We start from the raw sequence: 26156 nt of genomic DNA, 5'->3' as shown, positions 1-26156 counted from the left end.
AAAATAATTAAAAAATAAAAGAAAAAAAAAACACACAGACACGGTCCACCCCTTAAAAAAAAAGAAGGCATTATAAAAATAAAAAAAATTGTAAAAAATGAAAAACAAATTGTTAAAAAAAAAAAAAAAAAAAAACTACTGACACATGTGCCGCTGTCACATGAGATTAAAAAAAAAGTATCGGTATTCGGTATCGGCGAGTACTTGAAAAAAAAGGTCTTAAAAAAGTGGTATCGGGACAACCCTAATACATACCTTGTTGGATGCAGCACTTGTACCCCGCTAGCTCTAACACAGAAGGTTCTCAGGGTTCCCTGAACAGAGAGCTGGTGACTGTCAGTCAGCAGCTCTCTGCTCTGCCCCCCCCTCTCCGGCGCTCAATGGAGCCCTGGGCTGTGGAGGGGGCAGGAGCGGCCAGCTCAGGCTTTCAGCAGCTTGCTAAGAGACGGAGCCGTGTGCCGTCCAGGCATGTGGGCGGATCCCAACCGTATGATCGCACTCTTGCCGGAGCCTGGACCAGCTCTGTGACATCACAGGAGTGCAGAACAAACTACACTCCTGTGATCCACAGGAGAAGTACAGCCAAATGAGCTTTGGCTGTACTTCTCCTTTAAATATTCATAATATATTTACAATCAAAGTTAAAAAAGGACAGTGTCACCTTGTTACAAATCAAGGCCAACTCGACCCAAAAATGGTACCTGTATGATGAATTGCACATTGTTTTTCTCTTTTTCAGAGACTGCATTTGGGAGACTGCAGTAGATTAAGGGTCCAAGAACGAGAACTATGTTTTGGGACTTTAAATGAAGCACATTGCTAATTGAATGAACCAGCTAGGGTATACATATTTATTGATTGCAAAGAGGGTGTGACAGACACATAATAAACATACAATAGATAAGGTAAATAGATTAAGGGTCCATGCACACCAGGAGCAGAAAAAAATGCCAGAGCCTCTAGCAGAAAAAGAGTCATAAAAATGCTCATAGTAGCTCGTATTGTACAGGAGTTTAGGAGAGTTTATCGGCATTTGCTTTTATAAGCGTTTTTTCCAAAACAATCCCTCGTCTAATTTTTCACTATAATCAATATACACCAATCGCTGAATGATCCTAAATGCTGCGTTTAGATGCATTCATGCGTCTTCCTGAGCGTTTTTTCTGCTTGAAAACGCACTTGTGACGTTTTATTTTCTGCCTCTAAACTCTACTCTCCTATGGAAAATCAGGTCGGTATACATAATTTCTGGAGGACTGGATATACAATTTATATCAACAAAGGCACTCAGTTCAGGTTGGATTTGTTGTTCAGCACTTTGAAATAACAATTGTATAGCTCTACACATTGAACAGAAAGTGTCACCATTTACTTACTGCTTCCCTCTTTAAATTCAAGTTCATCTCCTCCATGTTGGTGTCAGAATGCCCATGGACTGAGCGGCCATGAACATAGTATCCATAGCGTTTGTGGGACAAAATGAACACTGAAATCTGCCAGTAGAAACAAAAGTTGATATGTAATAGACGTGAACTGTATTGGAGCATTTCCCAGACAATTTGTCGAAAGCAGAACTCCAGCCAAAAACAATGAAATAAAATGAATACCTCATTGAAAGAGTACTTTATACTGCTACTACATTTCCTCATGCCACTTGCTCTGAGCCTAGGTCATCCTTGAACTGCCCCAGTCTGTGACTGGACAATGAAAGAAGAAGTAGCACAAATGATGAGATTATCCTCTATCACTCTGCTTTCTCCTCCTATCAGTATGCTTCCTGCCAGCACATGAACTGATTGAGGACCTTAGACTGTAAGCTTCTTTTAGGGCAGGGACTGATGTGAATATAACATGTAAAGTGCTGCACATACTGTCTGTGCGATATAAATGCCTGTAATAGATACAGTAGATAAATTGGCTGCTTATACAACTTTTTCCTCTCAGACTCCAGCTCTGTACAAGGAATGAAAGAGACTGATATCAGATTAAATGTGGGTACTTACATTGCCTGCATTAAAAAAAAAAAAAAATGTAATAATATATTAATTATTACACAGTTGCATTAATTGTAACTTGAATATATGTCTGGGGTTCAACCTCAATATGGTTTCTTCTACAATATAATTTTTTTTAAAACTAAATCATTTTTATACATTTTTTTTTATCCAGATGTACAAGCAAATATTTAAAACAATCTCTTTATATAAAAAATATTGCTCCACATCCATTGATCACTGGTGTCATGTTTTTAATCCCCCCCGCCCCCCCTTTTCAATCGGCATTCACAAACCGCTGCCTAACAGAGCAATTCTAAACAGGATCAGTAAGACAGATTTATAAAAACGTTAAAGCGGTTGTATACCCGCATTTTTTTTTTGTTTGTTTTTTTACACCTGAAAAGTAAAAGCCATAATGAGCTAGTATGCACCCCATACTAGCTCATTATGAAATACTTACCTTAAAACGAGGTGTAGGGAACTTACCTGGTCCACACCGAGCGAGATGGCATGCGCGCAGGAAATTTCATTTCCGGCAAGGGCCGGCGGCGGCCGGCCCTTTAGCCGAGGATCCCCCCTGCGCATGCGCCGCTGCAATCAGCGGCGCATTGCGAGGGGAATATCTCCTAAACCGTACAGGTTTAGGAGATATTCTTTATACCTACAGGTAAGCCTTATTATAGGCTTACCTGTAGGTAAAAGTCAAAAAAGTCAAAAAGTGGGGTTTACAACCACTTTAAATTGCAGCTCGATTCAAAAATTCCTCCCTCTGCTGCCCTAAAGTAGCACTGTGACCATACAGGCACAATGAAATATTTTGTAACTGAATATTTTTTTCAACCATGATATGGCAAACAAATAAATTTGCACAGCTTGAATGGGCATATTTATTGCACGCAGAGACCCCAGCCACGGCCTCATCCGAGTAATCTGCCGAAAAGATATAAACTGGCCCCTGAATATACCCGCAAGAAAGATTAACGTGGCGTCCTCTGGTACTCACAGATCCAACGATTACTGTGCAATCCAATCAAATCTGGCCAAATTGGGCAACAAGGTTTATAGATACCTTTTCAAATATTTTAAAAACAAGACATTATCAGGATTACGTACATTACTCATTGAACACAAATCAACAAACTGTCGGATCTTGTCTTCCACAAATCTTTCATAAATTCCCGAAAAAAATAGAATCTGAAAAAACGAAGCAAAAAAAAAAAATTGTGTTTAAATGTGAATTTTGAGAAAAAATCTTGGGAGAAAGCCTTTCCCATCCTCACCATTACCTGTAAAGAACCAAAGCCAAGCCACAATGCAGAGGTCACGCCATAGCGCAGAATACAACTCCATGGTGCCCTGTAATCTTGTGGATCTCTGGAGAGACTGGAGGATGAATCCCGTAATGCCAGGTTTTCAAAGCCAACAATCTGAAAAGCATATAACCATTATAAAAAACATCAGAACTAATCTCTCATAATGAAATAGCACAATCACAAAAAGGTAGAATTCAGATAGGGTGAAGCACAGTTTACCCCCCGTTTTTGTGTGGGTTAACTGAGCTTTCCTATGGACCACGATTTTGGTGAGTTTTTTGGTGCACTTTCAGAAAGCGCACCAAAACCATGAGACATAATAGAAGTCTATGGAAAATTGCAGCTAACCCACACGAAAAATGTGGGTACACTGCGCTGTACCCACACTGTGGCCAAAGCACAACAGGGCCAGTGTGAAAGCACCATAGCAATAAACCCTTCTGTTTAACCCATTTAGGATGAAGACGTAAACATATCCTAACCCCTAAACTTTTAATGCCTTGCAGCATGCGTACATATCTTTGCAACCATTCATTGTATCCAGGTGAATTATGCCTTTTTTTTCTTTTCAGAACAAATTGGGCCTTAATTTGGTGGGTCTGATTAGACCCAATGATATTTGACATGGACCTTGACCATTATCTTGACACTGACTTTTTTTTTTTTAACACAGTCTTCAGGCGCATAAGGTACAGTTACTGATCGCTGTGATAGCCAATCACAGGCTAGCACAGAGATCATGTGATTGAGAGCCAACTGATGACAGTAGGTTACAGGTCTGTATCCTATAACAGCTGATAAATAAAAGCTACGCAAAACACTTATTTTATCTGAATGAGGATGCCAGCAGCTTCTTCAGTCTCTCAGGGGACTCCAGTGGAGAATTTCGACGCTGCAGAAGTATAACATTGCTGCCTTTGGGGATAGAATTTGGCCTCACCCCCTAAGTGAGAAATTATATTGTGGGCTGATATGGTCTGAAATGCTTTAGTCAACAATTGTGCTTTCTGAAGTCAAAGGAACAAAAAAATTAAACAAAACATATCAACCTTTAGAAAAAAGAGTACAATGAAAACTTGAAAAAGGGGGTTGATCTTGCGCACTGTCTGGATTTCATTCCACTCATTTGCAATGAAGTAAGATCTCCAGATACTGACAGGTGCAGGACCACTCTTTACACCACCTTAAAAAAAAAGAAGAAAAGAGTTAATTGACAATGAACACATTGCTGTTGTAGACTGTGTCCCAGGCTGATTATTTACAGGTAATCGCTTCATAAGTCAATGATATGAGAGTGGCTGCGATTAGCTGTGGTAGCTGCCAGCCACCTATTGCTTTCAATGGGGCCAATCACTGGGAACCCCCGCTGGGTCTCCCGTATCGAAATGCTAATGATGCCATTAGCAAGTGTGAATGGGGCCTTATGCCTGGTACACACAGCTACTGAGGAGCATAGGAGAATAGGTAAGTGTAGGCAGGCATCTTTCCTTTTACAGGGGACATAGAATAGGATTAAAATGGGGATGGGAGTAGATTTAAGTTTTAAGCAAACCAAATTCCCTAAAACATTGTGACATGCTAAAGTGAAGGCATCTGCCGGGTGCCTGCACACTTCTTTGGGTTTTCTGCAGAGAAACCTTAGACCAGCTTCCATGATTTGAGACCTTGCCCCAATCCTAACCTACCCATTTTGCATTATTTCTGGCCTATCACTGTGATAAACAGAATCACCAACCCAAAGCCAACCCAAAGCCTGTGATGGGCAGCCCTACTAACCATAACAGCATGGCCAGGATTCTAAAGGAGATCCAAAGCAACGTACAGTGAATATAAAAAGTCCACACACCCCTCTTAAAATTACAGCTTTCTGTGATGTAAAAAAAATGAGACAAAGAATAAATAATTTCAGAACTTTTTCCACCTTTAAGCTGACCTATAAACTGTACAGCTCAATTGAAAAACAAACTGAAATATTTTAAGTAGAGGTAAGTAGAAATAAATAAACTTAGTCTTTTTGAGTATGAGCCTATCAGCATGGCACATCTTGACATGGCAATATTTGCCTACTCTTCTTTGCAAAAACACTACAAATCTGTCAGATTGCAAGGGCATCTCCTGTGCACAGCCCTCTTCAGATCACCCCACAGATTTTCAATTGGATTCAGGTCTGGGCTTTGGCTGGGCCATTCCAAAACTTGAATCTTCTTCTGGTAAAGCCATTCCTTTGCTGATTTGGATGTATGCCTTGGGTTGTTGTCATGCTGAAAGATAGTTCCTCTTAATGTTCATCTTTCTAGCAGAAGCCTGAAGGTTTTGTGCCAATATTGACTGGAATTTGGAACTGTTCATATTTCCCTCTACCTAGACTAAGTCCACTGTTCCAGCTGAAGAAAAAACAGCTTTAAAGCATAATGCTGACACCACCATGCTTCACAGTGTGTATGGTGTTCTTTTGGTGATGTGCAGTGTTTTTGCGCCAAACATATATTTTGGAATTATGCCCAAAAAGTTCAACCTTGGTTTCATCAGGCCATAACCCATTTTCCCCACATGCTTTTGGAAGACCATTTTTGCAGAATTTAGCTGGGCTTGGATGTTTTTCTTCTACCCTATAGCCCAGACATATGAAGAATATGGGAGATTGTTGTGACATTTACCACAGTCAGTACTTGCTAGATATTCCTGCAGCTCATTTAATGTTGCTGTAGGCCTCTTGGCAGCCTCCCTGACCAATTTTCTGCTCGTCTTTTCATCAATTTTGAAGGGACTTCCAGTTCTTGGTAATGTCACTGTTGCATCATATTTTCGATGATGACTGTCTTCACTGTGCCTTTGAAATTCTGTTGTACCCTTCTCCTGACTGATACCTTCCAACAAAGAGATTCCTCCGATTATTTGGAAGCTCTCTGCAGACCATGGCTTTTGCTGTAGGATGCGACTAAAGCCCCATACACACCATCAGTTTTCCTGCAGGTTTTTCTCTTCAGGTTTAAAACAACCATCTAATGAGGTCAAACCTTAAGAGTTTCAATTTGTATGCTATCAGGCAGGCCCTTCCACTACATGGTTTTGGTAAACCTGAAGAGAAAAACCTGCAGGAAAACTGATAGGCTCCGTACACACGACCGAACATGTCCGCTGAAACTGGTCCGACGGACCAGTTTCAGCAGACATGTTCGGTCGTGTGTACGGCCGACCGGACACTTTCCAGCGGACAAATGTTTCTTAGCATGCTAAGAAACATGTCCGCTGGAAGCCTGTTCGTCGGACATGTTCGGTCGTCTGTACAGACTCACCGGACATGTCCGATCGGCATGGAAGCATTGACCTTCCACGGCCGCGCACGTCGCCACGGCCACGTCACCGCGTATCGCGTCTGCGCGGATTTCTGTCTGATGGTGTGTACAACCATCAGACAGAAATCTGGCAGCAGTGTGTACGAGGCCATAGCGTGTATGGAGCTGAAAAAAATGTCAGGAAAAACCTACAAGAACAGCTTAACTTTATTTGGGGTTAATCAGAGGCACTTTAAATGATGGCAGGAGTGTACTGACTCCTATTTAACATGAGTTTGAATGTGATTGCTTATTTCTGAACATAACTACATCCCCAGTTTTAAGAGGGTGTGCACACTTATGCAACCACATTTTTTTATTATTTATTTTTTTACTTCCCCCCTTCTAAAAGATTTCAGTTTGTTTTTCAATTGAGTTGTACAGTTTATAGGTCATATTAAAAAGGTGGAAAAAGTTCTGAAATGATTTAGCTTTGTCTCATGTTTTTACATCACAGAAACCTGACATTTTAACAGGGGTGTGTAGACTTTTTATATCTACTGTATGGACACCCGAAGGTAAATGCTATTGCATTAGGTGTCACTGTTTTGAGGTGCCCATAAATTTAAGACATAAAATCTGATCTGATCCCTCCCCGCATATGCAAAATGTAATGCTTGTTCGGTCTATGAGGATCTAATAAAAAGGAAAACTTACTGAAGTCCTGATGGCGTTCCGACTTCTTTGATCTTGCCCCAGAATGCTGGCAGACCCTGTACATCATAACATACAATGCAGAAACAGCTGTGGCTGCTGGTCCTTCACTGTACATAAAAATGTTGGCAAGAGGGGAAGCGACACGCCTGGAGAAAAGGAGTAAGTATTCCTGTCCATTAGAAACCCTGGATGCAGGTTGTCCAATCTGCAGCCTTCCATTACTCGTTGTGGAGCCCCTGGACTCCAGCAGTAGTGGAAGTGAGAGCACTGAATTGTAAAAAGTTAAAAGCAGTGATCTCTACTAGCCTAACATGTTTCTAGTGTCTAATTCTGCAGAATGTCGCCAGTCTCCAATCAAACCTGTAGCATGTCCACAGTCTGACTATTATTCATAAGCATTTTCTAGTATGCCTGCAGTCTCTGACAATCTTCTCTAGCATTAAATATACTAAACATTATGTGCAGCCCTTCCATAATGTCAGTTATAATGCTGCAGTTGGAACTCGGCTATTAATCCAGAAACTCTCTAGTCTAGCGTATGCTTACCACAACAATATCCTAATGGAACCCATATGGACTTTTCCTGCAACACCTGGGTCACAGGTTCAAACACTCAAGTCTATTTGACCACTCTGAGCTTTATAATGCCTATATTCTGTTCTTAAACTAGAAATGCAGTGATATTGAACCTTGCACATAAAAAGTATAATCTCACCTTCAGATTTTAAAGTTCTGTTTTTGGGTCTTTCCCAGTCAATGAAGAAAATATCAATGGTCAGCTGAGAAATAAGAGTGTGCAAAAACTGAAGGGCCTAAAACAAAATGTATACAAATACCTTTAGACACAGAATACAAAACAATCTGTAGAATCACTATAAACAAATGTCATAGCCAATTATAACCCAGGAGCATACCAGGTACCTAGTAAATTCTAAAATGTCCCACAATCCTGTTTCGTGTGCAACTGCGGAGTCGCAGAGGGCAGGACCAATTATAATGGGAAATATATTTACATGTACATTTTAAGGCTTGGTATTAGAATTCACTTGCAGTTTCCTCTATTGGCAGCTCACATCTGCAGCCACTGTTTGCAGAAGGCCCTGTGAGTTGGAATAGTGCAGCCACCATTACATTTACAAATCATCCTCAATTTTTCATAGTGACCTTTATTTTTATCAGTGATTGTAAAAATAATCATATGGATGATTGTTATGACCAAAATAAAACATGCATTGTAGCATGGTGATTATGTTATATCACATCCCTTCCACAGACCAGTGCCAGTATTACTACTTTGTGGTCAGGCCACTTGGCAGTTTAAAAGAGAAATTGAAGCCAGCCAAAGATAAAAGGTCTAACATGAGGACAACATTATTAGAAAATATGCTATCAGTGGCAAATTTCACAGTTCTTCCTTAATGTTTATAGAAAAATAAACACATTCTTAAATGATAATACCCCTAAAGAAATTATTTTTGTACCGCCCCCTCCCCCAAGAAATATAGGCACCTTTTCACCATTGTAGGTAATTACATTATTATTGATGATTGAATAGGCACATGGTATGTAAATTGTTCTATTCCAATATGTACAACAGGTAAGATAGATAAAATGTTGTAAAGATTTTCAGAAAAGCCCATTCCACCTGCATGTGCACAAGTACAGAGCGGTGGGACCTGTGTCCCACAATAAACGCCAATTTTTTTTTACACCGAGTACAAAAATACTATTTTCTTTCTTGTCCATTAAAGGACATGGGAAGTTTTAAACTTTCAGGATATCCAAAAGCAAGTTGAGGGGGACAGCAAACAACCGCTAACAAACTAATGTACAACAACATTAATTGGGGACGGTCTACATCTCATTCAGCTGTCTCAAGGGCCTTACACCCGAAGCTGGAATCAGATGAGGCCGAAACATCTTCCTTGCAGAATGTGTGAACAGACCAGGTGGCAGTCTTGCAAATAATGGCAGAGACCTAATTCTGAAAAAAAAAGGCGCTCACAGTCCTAGTGGAGAAGGCCTTAACAAAAAAGGGGTATCCTTATCCTTGAGACCATAGGTCTGAATGACTGTATGTCTGAGCCACCTAGGAATGGTATATTCAGAATGAAAAAATTGGAACCAGTCTTTCTAAAGGGCCGTACACACGGGCCAAATATTGGGTGGCATCAGGCAGTTAAATAGAACCCGGCCCACATTCCACCCGTGTGTACAGCAGTTGGTCCGACAGAAGCCAAAGGGGCATGACCAAAAAAGGTCTGTATCGCCATCCAATCAGCGCTCGCAGCCAATGGCTAAAAAAGCTGACTGGTGTGTTCTGGCAGCCCCCCCCCCCCCCTGTCAGAACATAATAACTCAGTGGGGGAGATTGTAGTACTAACTAGTTAGTACAGCAGCTTCTCTCAAGCTCCTCAGTTTTTTTTTTTTTCGTTCAGCATGTTGGGTTGAATGAAAAAAAAAACGAATAGTTTGTACTAGGTTTAAAAGATAAAAGAAGCAGTAGCTAAGAAAAAGACTCTCACAGGCCACACCACATTCAGACAATGGAAATAAAATTCCCATTTGATGAAACAGAGCTGGACAAAGGGACAGGTGAACAGTATCCTAGTTAAGCTGAAAGGCAAAGACTACCTTAGGCAAGACGGAAGTCCCAGGCCACAACATGACCTTGTCCCTGTGCAAAACCAAAAAGAGTTTGAGGCCTCCAATTCAGACACTCGCCTTGCAAAGGTGATAACCACAAGAAATGAAACCTCATGGGTAAGAGTAGAGAGAGGAATGTGTAACGAATTCAAATGGCAGATTCTGAAGTGCAGAGAGAACCAGATTCAGATCTCAAGGGTCACGGGTGCAGAGATTGGGGGAACCACACAGGAGACCCTTGTACAATGGTTTAAATCTGAGTGTGCAAAGCCAATGATCTCTGAAACAGATGGAAAGAATTGAAAGTACAGAGACATGACCCTTAATAGTGCTAAGAGCCAAGATCCAGTCAAGATCAAGACCCAGCTGCCGGACGGAGAGAATCTTTCCCATGGAGAAGCTTCTGGGGTGGAAGTTCCTTCTGTGCTATACATGTCCATTGACTAACCTTGTGGGAAGTGAACATCCTAGCCCCTAGTATGGTAAGAATCAGACTCACATGTCCGTCCCTCAGAATCTGGGCTTCAACAGCCCTACCATTAAAGCCAGAGACTGAGAAGCAGGATGGCAAACTGGCTCTTAGGATAAAGGTCTGGCAGGGCACATGTAATATCTGCTAACAGTCTTACCTGTCAGGTCACCTGTGGCCAGATGACAGATGCACCCCATTGGAGACAGGAGTGCACCACAAATTAGTGAACCTAATAGCCGACTGCTGCAGATGGACAGGAAACGTGAACCCAAGATTCCCCAGGGCGCGGAGTCTAAGGTCCAGCAGGTGTTCACCAGAGCCTCTAGTTGCGAGGATGGCCTTTGCTGCAGCTGATCCCAGGTCGCGACCCCTGGGGTCCCCCAGGTCACGCTCCGTAGGGAGAGAGGGGAAGCAGCCACTGAGAACACAAGGGATAGTGATGGGTTAGCCGAGGTCGGGGCAACAGGCAGACAAGGGTAACCAGGGTACAGGCCAAAAGGTCAGGGTCACAAGCAAACAAGAGTAGTCAGGGACGAGCCAAAATCGGTACACAGAAATGTTAATCATATCACACGGCAGACACGAACAGCTAACAAACAAAGTTGAACAGCAAAGCAGACCTGCAGTGCAACAGTTAATATAGACTTCCTGGGGTGGGGTCATACAGGAAGGAGAGATGATAAAAAGGCAGCCATAACAGAGTCAGGCCTCTAATGGACACATAAGGAGAAGGTAAGCTGCCAGACATTATTGCATGTCCATGACATTATTAGGTCGGAATACAACATTCATCTGGGCCAATCTGGAGCAATTGGTATCACTGATACTGGGGTAAGCATCTTGGTGCAAATGAAAGGCCAAAATGGCAGGACCACGGATTGAAGGTGTGAATGACCCACAGCAAAGTGTTGAAAATGCCAGTAATTTTCCTTAATAAAAAGGTGACAACAGACCTGGTGGATTCCATACAACAACTTTTGGCCTAAATGAAGACATTCAGAGCTTTAAGATCCAAAATGGGGCAGATGTCCCTTTGTATCTGGAAGCTGAACAGTTCGGACTAAAGCCCCCTAAAACCATTCTTCCACAGAGGCTAGGGAAATTACATCCTAATCCAAAGGACACCTCTGGGGCACTGTGCAGCTGGGCCTTCCCAGACTGAGTTTTAGACTTCATTTGCTGAGAAAGATAGGTGCCCTTTCCATCTGTGGTGATGGCATTCAGATGTTGTCCCTCAAAGCCCATGCGGACTAAGCACTTCTTAGATGCTGGTTCCACAGTCCAATGCTTTAAGCAAAGTGTCCTCCACATGTATACTGACAGGAGACTCGTGAGAAATGGGACTGGAAACCTCCAACAACCCTTCATAACTATAACTTCAGGCTACAGTCATTTGTTCCATATGTTCTATGGCCAAGGGTTCAATAAACATCTTGTCTGGGTATTTTCCTTCTCTTTAAAGGAAATGTGGATGCACAAGAAAGGTCTTGTTAGTCTTAGGAGCTCTAAACAATCCTAAACTAGAAACAGCAATAGTGGCAGTAATGGTCTGATCCTCCAGCTTCAAAGTGGTGCATACTGTGTCAATAAGAGCTGAAAGGTTCTTGTTTAGTTAAGGGGTCATGGCAGAAGGCTGAAACTCTTTGGAGGCAAGTTCATCTGGTAGGTGACTGGAGAGATTCGGAATCAGAGTTTCAGCTGCCGATGGCTCAGAGGCTTCGGGCAGATTTGATATTATTAGATCAAATATTATATTATATATTATATTAGTGGCATCAGTAGGCACACTGCAAGCAGCACTGCAGCCCTTATTATAGTGTGAGAGGGGGCACCTGAAACAGTGGGACTGTCCCCCTTGTGTCTAAGAATCAGACCAGTTGCAAACTTGTGGTGCTGAAGCAATGCTGCTTAGGGTAGAAGACAAGGGCTCAGATATTCACAAAACCCAACTATTGGTAGCAGGTGAGGGTTGGATTGCCGGAAGTGACAAAGTCACTGTAGGTGGACAGCAGGAATGGACCAATTATTGGAGTTTAACTTGGCAAAGCGGGGACAACAGAAGGAAGATTCTTTGATAATGACTAGAAGCAAATTAAACGCTGTCAGGGCTCAATGCATCAGTATTAAGTCTTCCTCAGTAGGAACCAACAGCAAGCCGCATTATTTTAAGCACCCAGCAATTTAAACAAATGAGGTAGCTCCTAGTGCTGTGTCTGTCTACTCACTGAATTTTTAAACATAGAGCAAGCGCTGAGGCAAGGCAAACAGCTCTGGACATGGAAAGCGCTCTGCAACTAAATTGTCCCTAGATGCAGCCTAGAAAACAATTTAAATTGAACTCAGTGCCCGAAGGTCACTTCCAGGCTAGCCCCAGTGGAGTCCATTCACAGCCCTACAAAAGGCCAAGCTGAGGATAGGTAATACTGGGTAGCTTCTATCGTGGGGACCATCTCTAGCAGTATATCTCAATTGAGAAAAAAAAACACATATTTTTAAAATAGTACTAGTAAAATTAAGTTAGTCCTTTCCTGGAAAGGTCCATCCTCCTAGGACACTAGGAGAACTGAGGCATGCTGGTAATAAAAATGGTTATCTTGGGCAAGCTTATAAGTTTGCCAGTGTCCATTCCTCCTGTAGGTAGCAGTAAAACTCAAATGTACACATTCTTAAAAAAATAAACCATGACTTGTACTGGATTAATGTGGACTAGCGGGTCAAAACGATGTATAAAGATAATGCCATACCTTCAAAACAAATGCACACGACACATAAGTTATAAAGTCTTTTTCATTACTGGGTAGAGGCAGTAGCACAGAGACATATTGCTGACCCTATAAAACAAACAGGACACTAAAATTAAATCATACTCCATCTTAAAGAAAACCTGTTATTTTTAACATTAATAAGTAGACACTGAACTGATTTTCCCTGGAGTTTCAGCATACATATGTAGAAGAGTAATCTGTGAGAAATGTAAACCCCTTTCACTAGAGTTCCAGTGCTTTTCCATTAAAAACCTATTATAAGAGTTAGTAAATGCCTGAACACAATAACCAGCCCTATTACAACTAACCTCGGGCCATTGCACCAGTTTCTGTGAATGGTGGGGTCAAAATTCAGGATTGTCAACAAGAAACCCAATACCTAATGAGCAACAATGAGATGGCATTATTTGCCTGAATGACATAAAGGCATCTAGGCCAATCCATGTATTCATACCAATCAGTTCTATTGTGAAGGCTGCCATATTGTTTGTGGATAGAACAAAAAAAAAAATGCATATTGAACAGGAGACATTGACCACTTAGCTTGACCAGATGCCTGTGATGTCACTTAGGGAGGCAGGCTGTATTGAAGCTGGTTGTCAGGGATCATTATTACAACCAGCCTGAATCAACCATTTAAAGTAACAGGCAGATTAGTCTAGCGCTAGGGTAAAGCATGTTGGTGAATTTCATTTTTATTTATGTTCACACATTCAGTGCCTTTTCTCTACAATATTTTTAGAATAATGTGACCAGAAAAAAAATGTATTTTAAAGTACTTTCCGTGATTAATTCTGGCAGGTAAAACAAAAATTACAGCAATAAAACTGTCACTGCAGTGATACATGTGGGGTCTAAATATCAACAGAAAGTTAACAAAAATTTGTACTTACTTTGAACAAAAGAAGCCAGTAAACCCCAGTCCCCACAGTCACAGCAAAAAACACATTGGCCAGAACTCCAGCATATATAACCAAGAACTGAATCACAGTCTAGAAATAAAGGAAGATGGTCTTTAAATAACAGCTACAATAAAACAAATTCCCCACTGTGGTATTAAATAAAGCCTGAGGTATAATGATATAACACTATGGTGTTCTCCGTATTTTAGGCAGCATGCATCTCACCTGCAAGTCAATGACCTGGCTACCAATCCGTCTTTTCCATGCAGCAGTTTTGAGAAGGGACCACAGCACGGCCAGCCCACCGAGCACACCTAACGCCACCTGCAGTACCATGACAGGCATCATAAATATGCTGAGCACACAACATTAAACACATAGTGAAATCTATGGTAACTTACATCTGTCTGAGTGACAGAATCAGCCTGATTCATTTCATACTGAACAGAGAAAAAAACCTGAAACAGAAAACAAAATGTTCAAATAGTAATTTTTAATAAAACATGGATACGCAAAATTTGCATAATCAAAAAATTTAAAGAAACTTCAACTATGTCCATTTCCATAAATCGACTTGAAGACCGAGCCTTTTGTTGCACTTTTTGTTTAAAAGTTTAAATCAATATTTTTTGATAGAAAACTACTTAGAATATCAATATTTTATGCCACACAGTAATTCCGCGGCAGTTTTTCGATTGCATTTACTTTGGAAAAAATACACTGTAATGAATAAAAAAAATAAAACATACCGTAATATATACCCTAAATAGATACCCAACATGTCAATGTCATACTATAACCACTTCAGTTCTGGAAAGTTTACCCCCTTCATGACCAGGCCATTTTTGCCATACGGCACTGCGTTATTTTAACTGACAATTACAATTGGTATTCATGGCTCCTGAGCCCTGATACCGTGGTCAGTTTACGTGCCTCCATCATCCCGCAGTCTCTCCCGCTCCCTACCAGCCTGTTAGCTCTTGTGTGTGAGCTGCCCCCTCTTGTGTGTGGCAGTAAAGTTAGTCCTCTGTTATAACAAGATATACTACACAGTGTATTTTTTTTTAATTATGCAGCCAAATACCTTATTCCACAACGTTGTGTGGTCACGTGACCCCCTGGCTGACATAATCAGGAAATCTTAGCACCTTCCACTGTAGACCTTAGATCGGGGAAGGAGAGCAACTGGCGGGCACATTATTGCACATCAGCGATGTGAAAAAAGATAGCAGCAGATAGCAGCAGACTTAAACAAAAAAACACTGTGGAGTATAGCTTGTTATAACAGAGGGTCTGGCAGTAATTGTGAACACTGACTTTACAACCACTTTAAGAACAGTATTCTTCTTTTCACAAGACACTGTCACAAATCTGTGAACAGCTGGCCATCACACAAAAGTATGAGAATACCTCTCAAAATTTAGTTCAAGTGTTTCCAGTGTATAATACTGTTAACACCTCAGCATACACAGACATTTTACACTTTCAACCTTTTGCCAACAGGTTGGGGAATGCCCTTCTCTGTGTCAGAATGACTGTACCCCTGTGTACAAAATCAGGATCATAAATACATTTTGACCAGTTGGGTGTTGAGGAACTTGAATGTCCTGCACAAAGCCCTAACTTCAACAATACTGAACACTTTTCCCCAAAACAGCCTCCAAACATTTTGTGGAAGCCATCATTTCAAGGCACATGTGTGACCAAAATGAAACAGCATGTTGCATTTGATGGGCATTACCGCCGCCAAACTCAACCAATTCACATCTATGGGGCCACACTGTAACTACATGCAATGAATGTGGTGTTGCGGAATTTACAGGATAAAATCAGGCAGTGAGGAGGCAACATAATTCCTTCTCACTGCGTGTCAAATGTCCTCTGAAGAGCAATTCAACACATACTGCTTTCAGAAGGCACTGAATGTATGAATGTCTTTGAATGTATGAATGAGCCCCTAGTAAACACAGAGAATTGCCATTGTAAGTAAAATAAAAATTGATTCAGCACTGAAAAATAACACAATAAAAAATGGTTGACATCCAGCACTCAAGGTAAATTCAGATAAAATCCCTCAAATAATATAACAATAGAAAAAACACATAGTGGGCCAGATCCACAAAAACCTGGCGCAACTTAAAAAATCCCATTTAAGTTACACTGCCTTAAAATTTCTACCTAAGTGCCCGATCCACAAAGCACTTACCTAGAAATTTCAGGCTGTGTAACTTAAATCCGGCCGGCGTAAGGCGTTCCTATTCAAATGGGGCGAGTCCCATTTAAATGAGGTGCGCTCCCGCGCCGGCCGTACTGCGCATGCGCAAAGTTACGTTACGCCGAGTTTTGTGGATCGCGCCGGCTTAAAAAAGTTGCGTCGGGAAAAAAAAAAAAATAATTTGACAGCGTCGCTCGGCATGCATTCCTGAGGGAGAACTCCATGCCAATTTTCAAATAAAAAACCGGCATGGGTTCCCCCCCCAGGAGCATACCAGGCCCTTAGGTCTGGTATGGGTTGTAAGGAGACCCCCCCTACGCCGAAAAATCGACGTAGGGGGTCCCCCTACAATCCATACCAGACCCGTATCCAAAGCACGCTACCCGGCCGGCCAGGAATGGGAGTGGGGACGAGCGAGCGCCCCCCCCCTCCTGAGCCGTACCAGGCCGCATGCCCTCAACATGGGGGGGGGTTGGGTGCTCTGGGGGAAGGGGGGCGCACTGCGGGCCCCCCCACCCCAGAGCACCCTGTCCCCATGTTGATGAGGACAGGACCTCTTCCCGACAACCCTGGCCGTTGGTTGTCGGGGTCTGCGGGCGGGGTGCTTATCGGAATCTGGGAGTCTCCTCAAATAAGGGGGCCCCCAGATACCGGCCCCCCACCCTAAGTGTATGGATATGGGGTACATCATACCCCTACCTATTCACCTGGAGGCAAAGTGATAGTTATTAAACACACAACACAAGGGTTTTTAAAATCATTTATTAGTCTGCTCCGGAGGCCCCCCCTGTCTTCTTTAGCTCTAATACCAGGGGGGGCTTCTTCTTCCACTCTCCGGGGGTCTTCTTCCGCTCTCCGGGGGTCTTCTCCGCTCTCCGGGGGGGGGTTTCTTCTTCCGCTCTCCGGGGGGGGTCTTCTCCGCTCTCCGGGGGTCTTCTTCTATCTTCGCCGCTCTCCGCTGTTGACTCGGTGCACCCCGGTTCTTCTGCAGCTGTCCGGTGCCTTCTCCTTCAGCGCTGGCTGCCTGCTATCTTCGTGTGTTAGCTCAATTACTAGCAGGCAGCCAGCGCGGTCTTCTGTGACGTCAACTTCTTCTCTTCTCTTCTCCCTTCTTCCGATGTTGACCCGACGCCTCTTGTCACTGCAATGATGGAAGCGCGCCTTGCATCCCATTTATATAGGCCTCACCGTCCCATCATGCTCCGGTAGGTACCCACGTGGTGGGTGCACGTGGGTAGGCACCCACCACGTGGGTACCTACCGGAGTTTAATTGTTTAATTATGGTGGTTGTGGATGACGTCATATATTTTTATATATATTTATATATACATAAATTATATATTTTAAATATTTTTAGTAATATGTTTAAGGCTTTTTAGCTACATAGTTTTAACTATTGATGTGTTCCCCTTTATAGTTTATTTTATGATCTACTTAGATTGTGGCCAGTCTATGTATTTAGGGGTAAACCATCTTTATTGTTTTAATGCATGGCAACCTTCTCTTTATTCGAATCTGCTCCTCTGGTTTAATACGATGTTATTGCGGTCTGAGTAAAGGTCCGTGATTGGCCGACTGTATCAGTGAGCTTGATTTGCTGCAATGTCGCTATATTAGTTGTTATGATGGGGGACGTCTTTGTGTCATCCTACCTCGTGCTGATGAAGTCCCGCCCACGGATGTAACGCGTATGAGGGGGGGGGGGGGGGGAGTCACGACTGACGTCACCCACAGCCATCGCTGCTACTGCCGTTTTTGTGAGTAGTTTTGCTTATGTTTTTACAATAAAAACACCTCATATACAGAGAGCACTAGATTGTCTTCATTTATGTTCCCATGCATGTTGGAGACAAAGCTCAGGATCTTGATTGACATCATTCTGGTATGCTGATCGATTGGATGATATTGGTTATATGCCATGTGACCTAATATAGGTTGAATTAGTGAGGTGAGCGGCCACTCTGTGTACGGTAGAGGGATTTTTTGGCCACGATTGATCCACATTGCATGCCGTTTATTGTGCCTTTTCACAACCACTTGTGGACTGTTATATGGACATTATACATTTGCCATTGTAAAGAAGACATTATGGGATCTAATTAGTAGCAAATGTTTCCTTAAAGTGACACTAAAGGTTCATTTTTTTTTTTTTGTAAATAACAAACATGTCCTACTTACCTCTACTGTGCAGTTCGTTTTGCACAGAGTGGCCCCGATCGTCCTCTTCTGGGGTCCCACAGTGGCTCTCGCGGCTCCTCCCCGCAAGAGCCAACCCCCTCTGGGAATCTCTCTCCCGAGGGTGTTACCTTGCGGGTGCACTCCAGTGTCATGCAATTGGCATCCATAGCCGCCGATTAAATGACTTGGCCCCGCTCCCATGTCATTGGATTCGATTGACAGTGGTGGTAGAAAATGGCTGCGCTGCTATTAATCTATTCAATGAAGAGCCGATCAGCCAAGGGGATCACGCCCTTTGGAAATTCGGGTCTCGGGTAAGTAAAATGGGGGCCTCGGGGGAGCCGGACACAGCAAGGTGTTTTTTCACCTTAATGCATAGGATGCAGGGGCCTGCCTGATTGCATACAAAATGAAAATGCTTAGGTTTGACCGCATATTATATGGTTTTGGAAAATCTAAAAGGACAATCGTACAAGGAAATTGTATAATGTATAGCCAGCCTTAAATAACTGCTTTTCAGTTTTATTTAATAAAAAAATACCTTCACAGTCTGGCTCTCTGGATTTTGTACTTGTATATCTGCGTATTCCACAGTCATGAGTGGGGGGTAAATTGTTCCTTTGTGGGTGCCAGGAACCAGGCTGATGCTGTAAGAGATAACACAAAATAAATCATGTGTAATGCCAAGTGGTGGTTCATTGGTAACATGTGGTTCTTCCACTGCTTTTCCTACAACCACCCCCTCCTTTTCTTTCTGTTCCTTTACCCTCCTTCTCTCTCTCTCTCTTAATTTATATTAAGTTACTTAGTATTATTATATTGTTTGTTGTACTACTCAATACTTTTAGCATTGGAAACTAATGCGTTGTGCAAATACACTATGCTTTGTACCTCGCTCATATTACTCTTTATTGAGGTGTACTCTTTTTGTACAGAAAAACATTTTCAATAAATACCGTACTATAGGATTTATAAAACAATATATATAATTCAGGAAAGCTTATTTTGTTTGCTTCTTAGTATGTACTATGGCACTTTTACAGATAATCATAGTTACAATGTACCTGATAGTGATTTTAGAGGCGATTCGAATCACACGCGGTGAGCTGCTTAGAGTATTTTCTCGTCCACTTAGGGTGTCAACCAAGAATATTCGACGAGTCAGCAGCCAGTTGTTAACATTGTTTCCTTGTAAAAATGTTTAACAGCAAGACAAGATTTAGGAGCAAAGCAAGTGCAAATTCAATATTATAGGTATGAGACATCCTTCCATTTTACATTTCCAACTCCCCTTGCCTTATACCCAACTGAAAAATATTCTACTTTTGTTGAAAAATATATTAAGCTGTTAAACCACATTTGTGCAGGGGGCACCCTGATGACTTTCAAAAGGATAAAACTGCATTTTGATCTTCCCAATTTCCTTTTCTTCAAATATCTGCAGATCCATCACACCTACTGTATCAGTCTCAATTTGGTACCTCCCAGCTAATCGTGAGTTGTAATCCCTTCTATGGGATGACTCTTTCACCAAAACATTATCTGAAATCTACAAGGCTCTTATGCCCTTGGTTTATGATGGGTTGGAGTAACTTCAGACTTGGTGGCGTGCGGAGGTGTCGGTCCTGGAAAGTGAGGATTGGGAGGAGTATCCCTTTTTTTTAGCCGATTACAGTGAGTGACCGATTAAAAATTCTTCATAGAATCTGACACCACATGTTCTGGACATGCCCTTGTATTTATGATCTGAGGTTACCAACTTTATACCCTCTTTGACTACCATATCCGTTCCAATGACAGTTGATGTATGTATACTGGCGCTGGTAAACCCGTTGGCTACACATGCTACATAAGCATTTCTTGGTTTGATGTTATTTAATGCCAGGAAGACCATAGTTTTGAAGTGGAAGTCTGATCATGCTTCTACCCTTAATTTTTTAAAGGTTCTGATCATTCCTGTAGTCCCACTTTATAAAGCAATGTATCCTTTACAAGGCTGCCACAAAAAATGTATTAACGAGTGGGACCTGTGGGTCAATTCAGATACTACAGTCGGAGATGACCCAATTGCTCCTTAATTATCAGTATTGCCGCTTGAGAAAACCAGAAGGAAAGATGCTGCCCCTTTTTAGTTTGATCCTCCCAGGCCGCTTCTGGAGGGGGGGGTACCCATCCCTCATTCTCTTAATTACTCCTAAAAAATTTGTATGGAGCTGTAGCTAGGATTGTGTCTCCTGTTGCCCTCCTATTTCGTGCTACTGAACAATTATTAATTGCATTGTACATACAGGCGGTCCCCTAGTTACATCTGACTTACAAACGTCTCCTACTTACAAATGGAGGGAGACAACAGGAAGTGAACGGAAATCTACCCCTAGGAAGGGAAATTCACTCCTGTAAGAGCTATAATGGGAAAAAGTTACCTCTACTGAGGCTTTATCACCAGGCCTTGTTTCCACAACAACCCAACATTTTCAAAATCCAATTGACATTGGGACAGAAAGTGAAGTGAAATCTTCTGAACAGGGGCACAGGACAGCAAAACAATTGTTATGGGGGTGTTAACCCTTCCCTATGCTATCCAAAAAGCTTACATTTTTTATTTTTTTGGCCGCAGCTACACTTAAACAAAAAGTACCTGTTCCAAATTACAAACAGATTCAACTTAAGAACAAACCTACAGACTCTTGTTTGTAATCCGGGGACCGCCTGTAGTTAAAGTGGAGGTTCACCCAAAAACCTTTTTTTTTAACATTAGATTGAGGCTCGTTTTGTGAAGGGGAATCGGGTGTTTTTTTTACAATCGAAGCAGTACTTACCGTTTTAGAGATGCATCTTCTCCGCCGCTTCCGGGTATGGGCTGCGGGACTGGGCGTTCCTACTTGATTGACAGGCTTCCAACAGGAACATACATCGCGTCACGATTTTCCGAAAGTAGCCGACCGTCGGTGCGCAGGCGCCGTATGGAGCCGCACCGACGTTCGGCTTCTTTCGGCTACTCGTGACGCGATGTATGCGACCGTCGGAAGCCTGTCAATCAAATAGGAACGCCCAGTCCCGAAGACCATACCCGGAAGCGGCGGAGAAGATCGCTCTCTAAAACGGTAAGTACTGCTTCGATTTTAAAAAAAACACCCGATTCCCCTTGACAAAATGAGCATCAATCTAATGTTAAAAAAAAAAATTTGGGTGAACTCCCGCTTTAAGTTGAGTGATAAACTTGTGTTGAATGCACACTGTATTGTTGTTTTCAGCTGGGGAGGCGAAAGGCTCTGTTTTTAACTATTTCATACATTTTATATATTAATAAATAAAAAAACAGATTACAACACAAGTCACTTTGCTAAAAAAATCAATTTCAATCTGCAACATAACATTGTAATATTGTTAGACTCCGGGGCATTCTGTACACTATCTCTATAAAGCAGGGGTAGGCAACCTGGGGCCCTCCAGCTGTTGTGGAACTACGTTTCCCATGAGGCATTGCAAGGCTGGCAGTTACAATTACTCCCAGAGGCATGAAGGGACTTGTAGTTCTACAAAAGCTGGAGGGCCCCAGGTTGCCTATCCCTGCTATAAAGAATCCCTACAGAAACATACAACTTATGCAGCTGACTTGCTTCTTTTCCTAGTAGTTGTTCTCTTAACATAAATATAGAACTGATCAAGTGTTAGTAATAGGCAGACCCTTCCACTGAGCACTCCAAATCTAGGAAGGGATTGGAATCCATGCGCCAGTTTCATCAGAAGCAGGTAGAACTCTGAAGATTGTTGTGATCCTTGTAAGTTACGCAATTTTCTAACAGGGGTTTTTCTTAACACAGGAGTGGGCAATACAGCCAAAAAACAGCTAACAGGCTTGTCAAGAACAAGACACTGGGCCGGATTCAGATACATTGGTGTATCTTTCCGCGGGGCGTAACGTATCTCAGATATGTTACGCCGCCATAAATTAGGGCGCAAGTTCCGTATTCAGAAAGAACTTGCGCCCTTAGTTACGGCGGCGTAACGTCTGTGGTCCGGCGTAAGCCTGCCTAATTCAAATGTGGATGATGTGGGCGTGTTTTATTCAAATTCACTGTGACCCCACGTATTTGACGTATTTTACAAACGGCACATGCGCCGTTCGTGAAAAAATCCCAGTGCGCCTGCTCGAAATTACGCCGCAAATAGTCAATGCTTTAGACCTGAACATAACTTACGTACAGCCCTATTCGCGAACGACTTACGCAAACGATGTAAAATTTTCAAAATTCGACGCGGGAACGACGTCCATACTTAACATAGGATACCCCTCATATAGCAGGGGTAACTTTACGCCGGAAAAAGCCTAACGTAAACGACGTAACAAAATGCGCCGGGCGGACGTATGTTTCTGAATCGGCGTAACTACCTAATTTGCATATTCCTCGCGGAAATATACGGAAGCGCCACCTAGCGGCCAGCGTAAATATGCAGCCTAAGATACAACGGTGTAAGACACTTACGCCGGTCGGATCTCAGGGAAATTCTGGCGTATCTAGCTTTCTGAATACAGAAAGATACGCCGGCGCTTCGTAGCACTTACGCGGCGTATCAATAGATACCCCGGCGTAAAGGCTATCTGAATCCGGCCCACCGTCTTCAATCAAGGAGCAACCTGAAGGACAATTAAGCCTAGTACTCACCACTAGTTTTTCGTTCAACCTGCTCAGGTCGGAGCCGCTGTACTATCTATCTGATGTTAGTACAGCAATCTCCCCTGCTGACCTATTATGTTGTGACAGGGGTATGTGCAACCAGCAGGCTTCTGTCAGACTGGCTACCATACACACAGGCCAAATGTCGGGCAGTTTCTAATAAACCGGCCGATGCCATCCGACATTCGATCCATGTGTACTAGGCTTCACATGAGGCATCACATGAGGCAGAAATATTCACCTGGTTAAAACATTGAGAATGTGTGAACAGAAAACCAGATAGAAGCCTTTGAAACCTGGAAAACAGAAGCTTGATGCTAACATTTCCCAGAAGCACTCACAGCCCTGGTACCGTGTTTCTCCAAAAATAAGCCCGGGTCTTATATTAATTTTGGCAACAAAAGACACAGTAGGGCTTATTTTCAGGGTAGGTCTTACCATGTAATGTGCTGTCTTCGCTCCCAGCTCTCCCCCCCCTGCCTGTCAGGAATCCCCAGTGTGAACGGAGTTAAAATGCTTGTAAAATCCTACAGTATAATCCACTTTATTACAGTATTATATCATGTACAATGTGTGTGTTTCTGTAATATAATTGTGCCTAATACCTTCATTATAGCGCCACTCTGCACTTCCTTGACCCGCTGGAGCTCTCTTTCCTGCATTTATATTACACAAACACACACATTGTACATTATATACTACTGTAATAGAGTGGGTTATAGGATTTTACAAGCATTTTAAAACTAGGGCTTATTTTCAGGGTAGGGCTTATATTGTAGCCCTCCTGGAAAATTATGCTAGGTCTTATTTTCAGGGTAGGTTTTATTTTTGGGGAAACAAGGTAGAACAAGGCCAAAATGGAAGGGGAAACTGATCCTTGAGACTATAAGCCTGAATAATGGTCTACCGGCCCGGAGCCACCAAGTATAGGTGGAATGAGAAACCAGGTGCCTTTCCTCTGCCAAATTTTTCCAATGGATTTTCTATAAATGTAAAATGTGGGAAAATCTTCTCAAAGAAAGAGACACCTTTGTTAGGATCTTGTGATACAGAAAGAGCAAATAAGCCTATCCAAACTTCTATAGAAACAACTTCAGAACAAAAGTTTGACACTGACTGGTGGCTGTGATGGAGATAGAACAAGTCTTACTCAAGATAAATAATAATAAGTGAGGCCAGTTATGAACAGACAGAATTTTACAGGCTTACCTAAATTGACAAACTGGTCATTGTACTGAAGGTTAAGGTTTAAGACGGGCACAGGCCATATATTCTGCTGACTGTCACTTCCAAGGTAGGAGAGATACACATCATAAAACACAGGTTCCGGAAAGTCATGGAGGATCTTGGACACAGACAGCTCACACTATGCAAGGCAAACAAACCATTGTAATGAACATCAGAAATTCACAGCAAAACTAGAACAACAAAAAAGAACACACACACAAAACTATTCGGTATCTGCAGGCTGTGTTTAATAACTTCAAAATGCCTCTGTTGTGCCCTAAGAAACCTCTAATTCTGGGTCTGCATGAGACACCACATACCAACAATGCAATGCCAGTTGTCTCAGTGATTGATGATGAGGCATCTGAATTGCACTGCAGTGTGTAATGGGGTAATGCCTATACAATGAAACCTTGGATTACGAGCATAATCCGTTCCAGGAGAATGCTCGTAATCCAAAGCACTCGCACATCAAAGCGAGTTTCCCCATAGAAGTCAACTGAAACGAAAAAAAATTGTTCCACGTTGACTTCTATGGCATGCAATACCGCATGTGGCCAGAGGTGGGGGGGGGGGGCGCTGAAGAGACTCAGAAAAATCTCGGAAACTGTTCGGCTGCATTCGGGAACAGAGGCCCAGATTCTCGTAGATGGTCGTAAAACTGTGCGGGCGTAACATATCTGATTTACCTTACGCCGCCGCAAGTTTTACAGGCAAGTGCTTTATTCACAAAGAACTTGCCTGTAAAGTTGCGGCGGCGTAGCGTAAATCACCCGGCGCAAGCCTGCCTAATTCAAATTAGCCGGGTAGGGGCGTGGAGCATTTAAATTAAGCGCGTTCCCGCACCGAACGTACTGCGCATGCGCCGTCCGGAAAATATCCCAGGGTGCATTGCTCCAAATGACGTCGCAAGGACGTCATTGGTTTCGACATGAACGTAAATGGCGTCCAGCCCCACTCACGGACGACTTACGCAAACAACGTAAATTTTTAAATTTCGACGCAGGAACGACGGCCATACTTAACATTGGTTGCCCCTCATATAGCAGGGGCAACTTTACGCCGCGCAAACCTAACGTAAACGTTGTAACTTCACTGCATCGACCGCGCGTACGTTCGGGAATTCGCGTATTTAGCTAATTTGCATACTCGACGGGGAAAACGATGGAGGCGACACCTAGCGGCAAAAAAAAAAAATTGCATTTAAGATCCGACAGCGTAAGAGCCTTACGCCGGTCGGATCTAATGGATATCTATGCGTAACTGATTCTAAGAATCAGTCGCATAGATACGACGGCCCAGATTAGGACTTACGACGGCGTACATTGCGTTGTTTCTGAGTATTCCGAATAGCTCCGGCCCCCCCGTACCTCTGGCCAAATGCGGTACTGCACACCGCAGAGGCTTGAATCCTGCTCGTTTTGTGAGACAACACTCACAAACCGAATCAGGATTAAAAAAAAAAAATGCTTGTATTGCGAAACGCTCGTTAACCTCGTTGCTCGCAATCCAAGGTTTCACTGTATTCACTTTCTTTAAATTTGAATCTTGCACAGAAGATCCTAGGGCTCCTTGCAGAGCAGCAGACGCACCTTTACACAGCAGACCATAGAGCTTTCTGTTTACAATGCGTAAATTGCTGGTGCTATGTAAATACCTGTAGAAAATAATAATGGTTACCATAGGAAGTATGCTCCTGCTGGGACTGCATGTCAACATATACGGTACATGCATTACCAGCCAGGCGGCCTGTAAGATTTATTTATTCA

The 26156-nt window shown here is 42.6% G+C and overlaps 1 protein-coding gene across 2 annotated transcripts in view; it reads right to left on the bottom strand.

The window, feature by feature from the left end:
* TMEM67 (transmembrane protein 67) overlaps positions 1 to 26156 on the bottom strand; it is an 81580-nt gene that overhangs the window by 13201 nt on the left and 42223 nt on the right. For both annotated transcript variants that reach the window (XM_040354660.1, XM_040354661.1), the window contains 12 exons: positions 24370 to 24526; positions 19546 to 19669; positions 19023 to 19128; positions 14489 to 14545; positions 14313 to 14411; positions 14079 to 14177; positions 13165 to 13251; positions 8018 to 8114; positions 4360 to 4493; positions 3284 to 3424; positions 3111 to 3191; positions 1377 to 1493 (listed from right to left, as the gene is read on the bottom strand). In XM_040354660.1, coding sequence (XP_040210594.1) covers positions 1377 to 1493; positions 3111 to 3191; positions 3284 to 3424; positions 4360 to 4493; positions 8018 to 8114; positions 13165 to 13251; positions 14079 to 14177; positions 14313 to 14411; positions 14489 to 14545; positions 19023 to 19128; positions 19546 to 19669; positions 24370 to 24526 — 1299 coding nt within the window. The remainder of the gene's footprint in view (positions 1 to 1376; positions 1494 to 3110; positions 3192 to 3283; positions 3425 to 4359; positions 4494 to 8017; positions 8115 to 13164; positions 13252 to 14078; positions 14178 to 14312; positions 14412 to 14488; positions 14546 to 19022; positions 19129 to 19545; positions 19670 to 24369; positions 24527 to 26156) is intronic.

The sequence above is a fragment of the Rana temporaria genome, chromosome 5 (assembly GCF_905171775.1).
Source record: "Rana temporaria chromosome 5, aRanTem1.1, whole genome shotgun sequence".
In the NCBI taxonomy this organism is placed as follows: Eukaryota; Metazoa; Chordata; class Amphibia; order Anura; family Ranidae; genus Rana; species Rana temporaria.
Note: the sequence above shows the minus strand (reverse complement) of the source record. Positions and strands in the feature narration are given on the sequence as shown.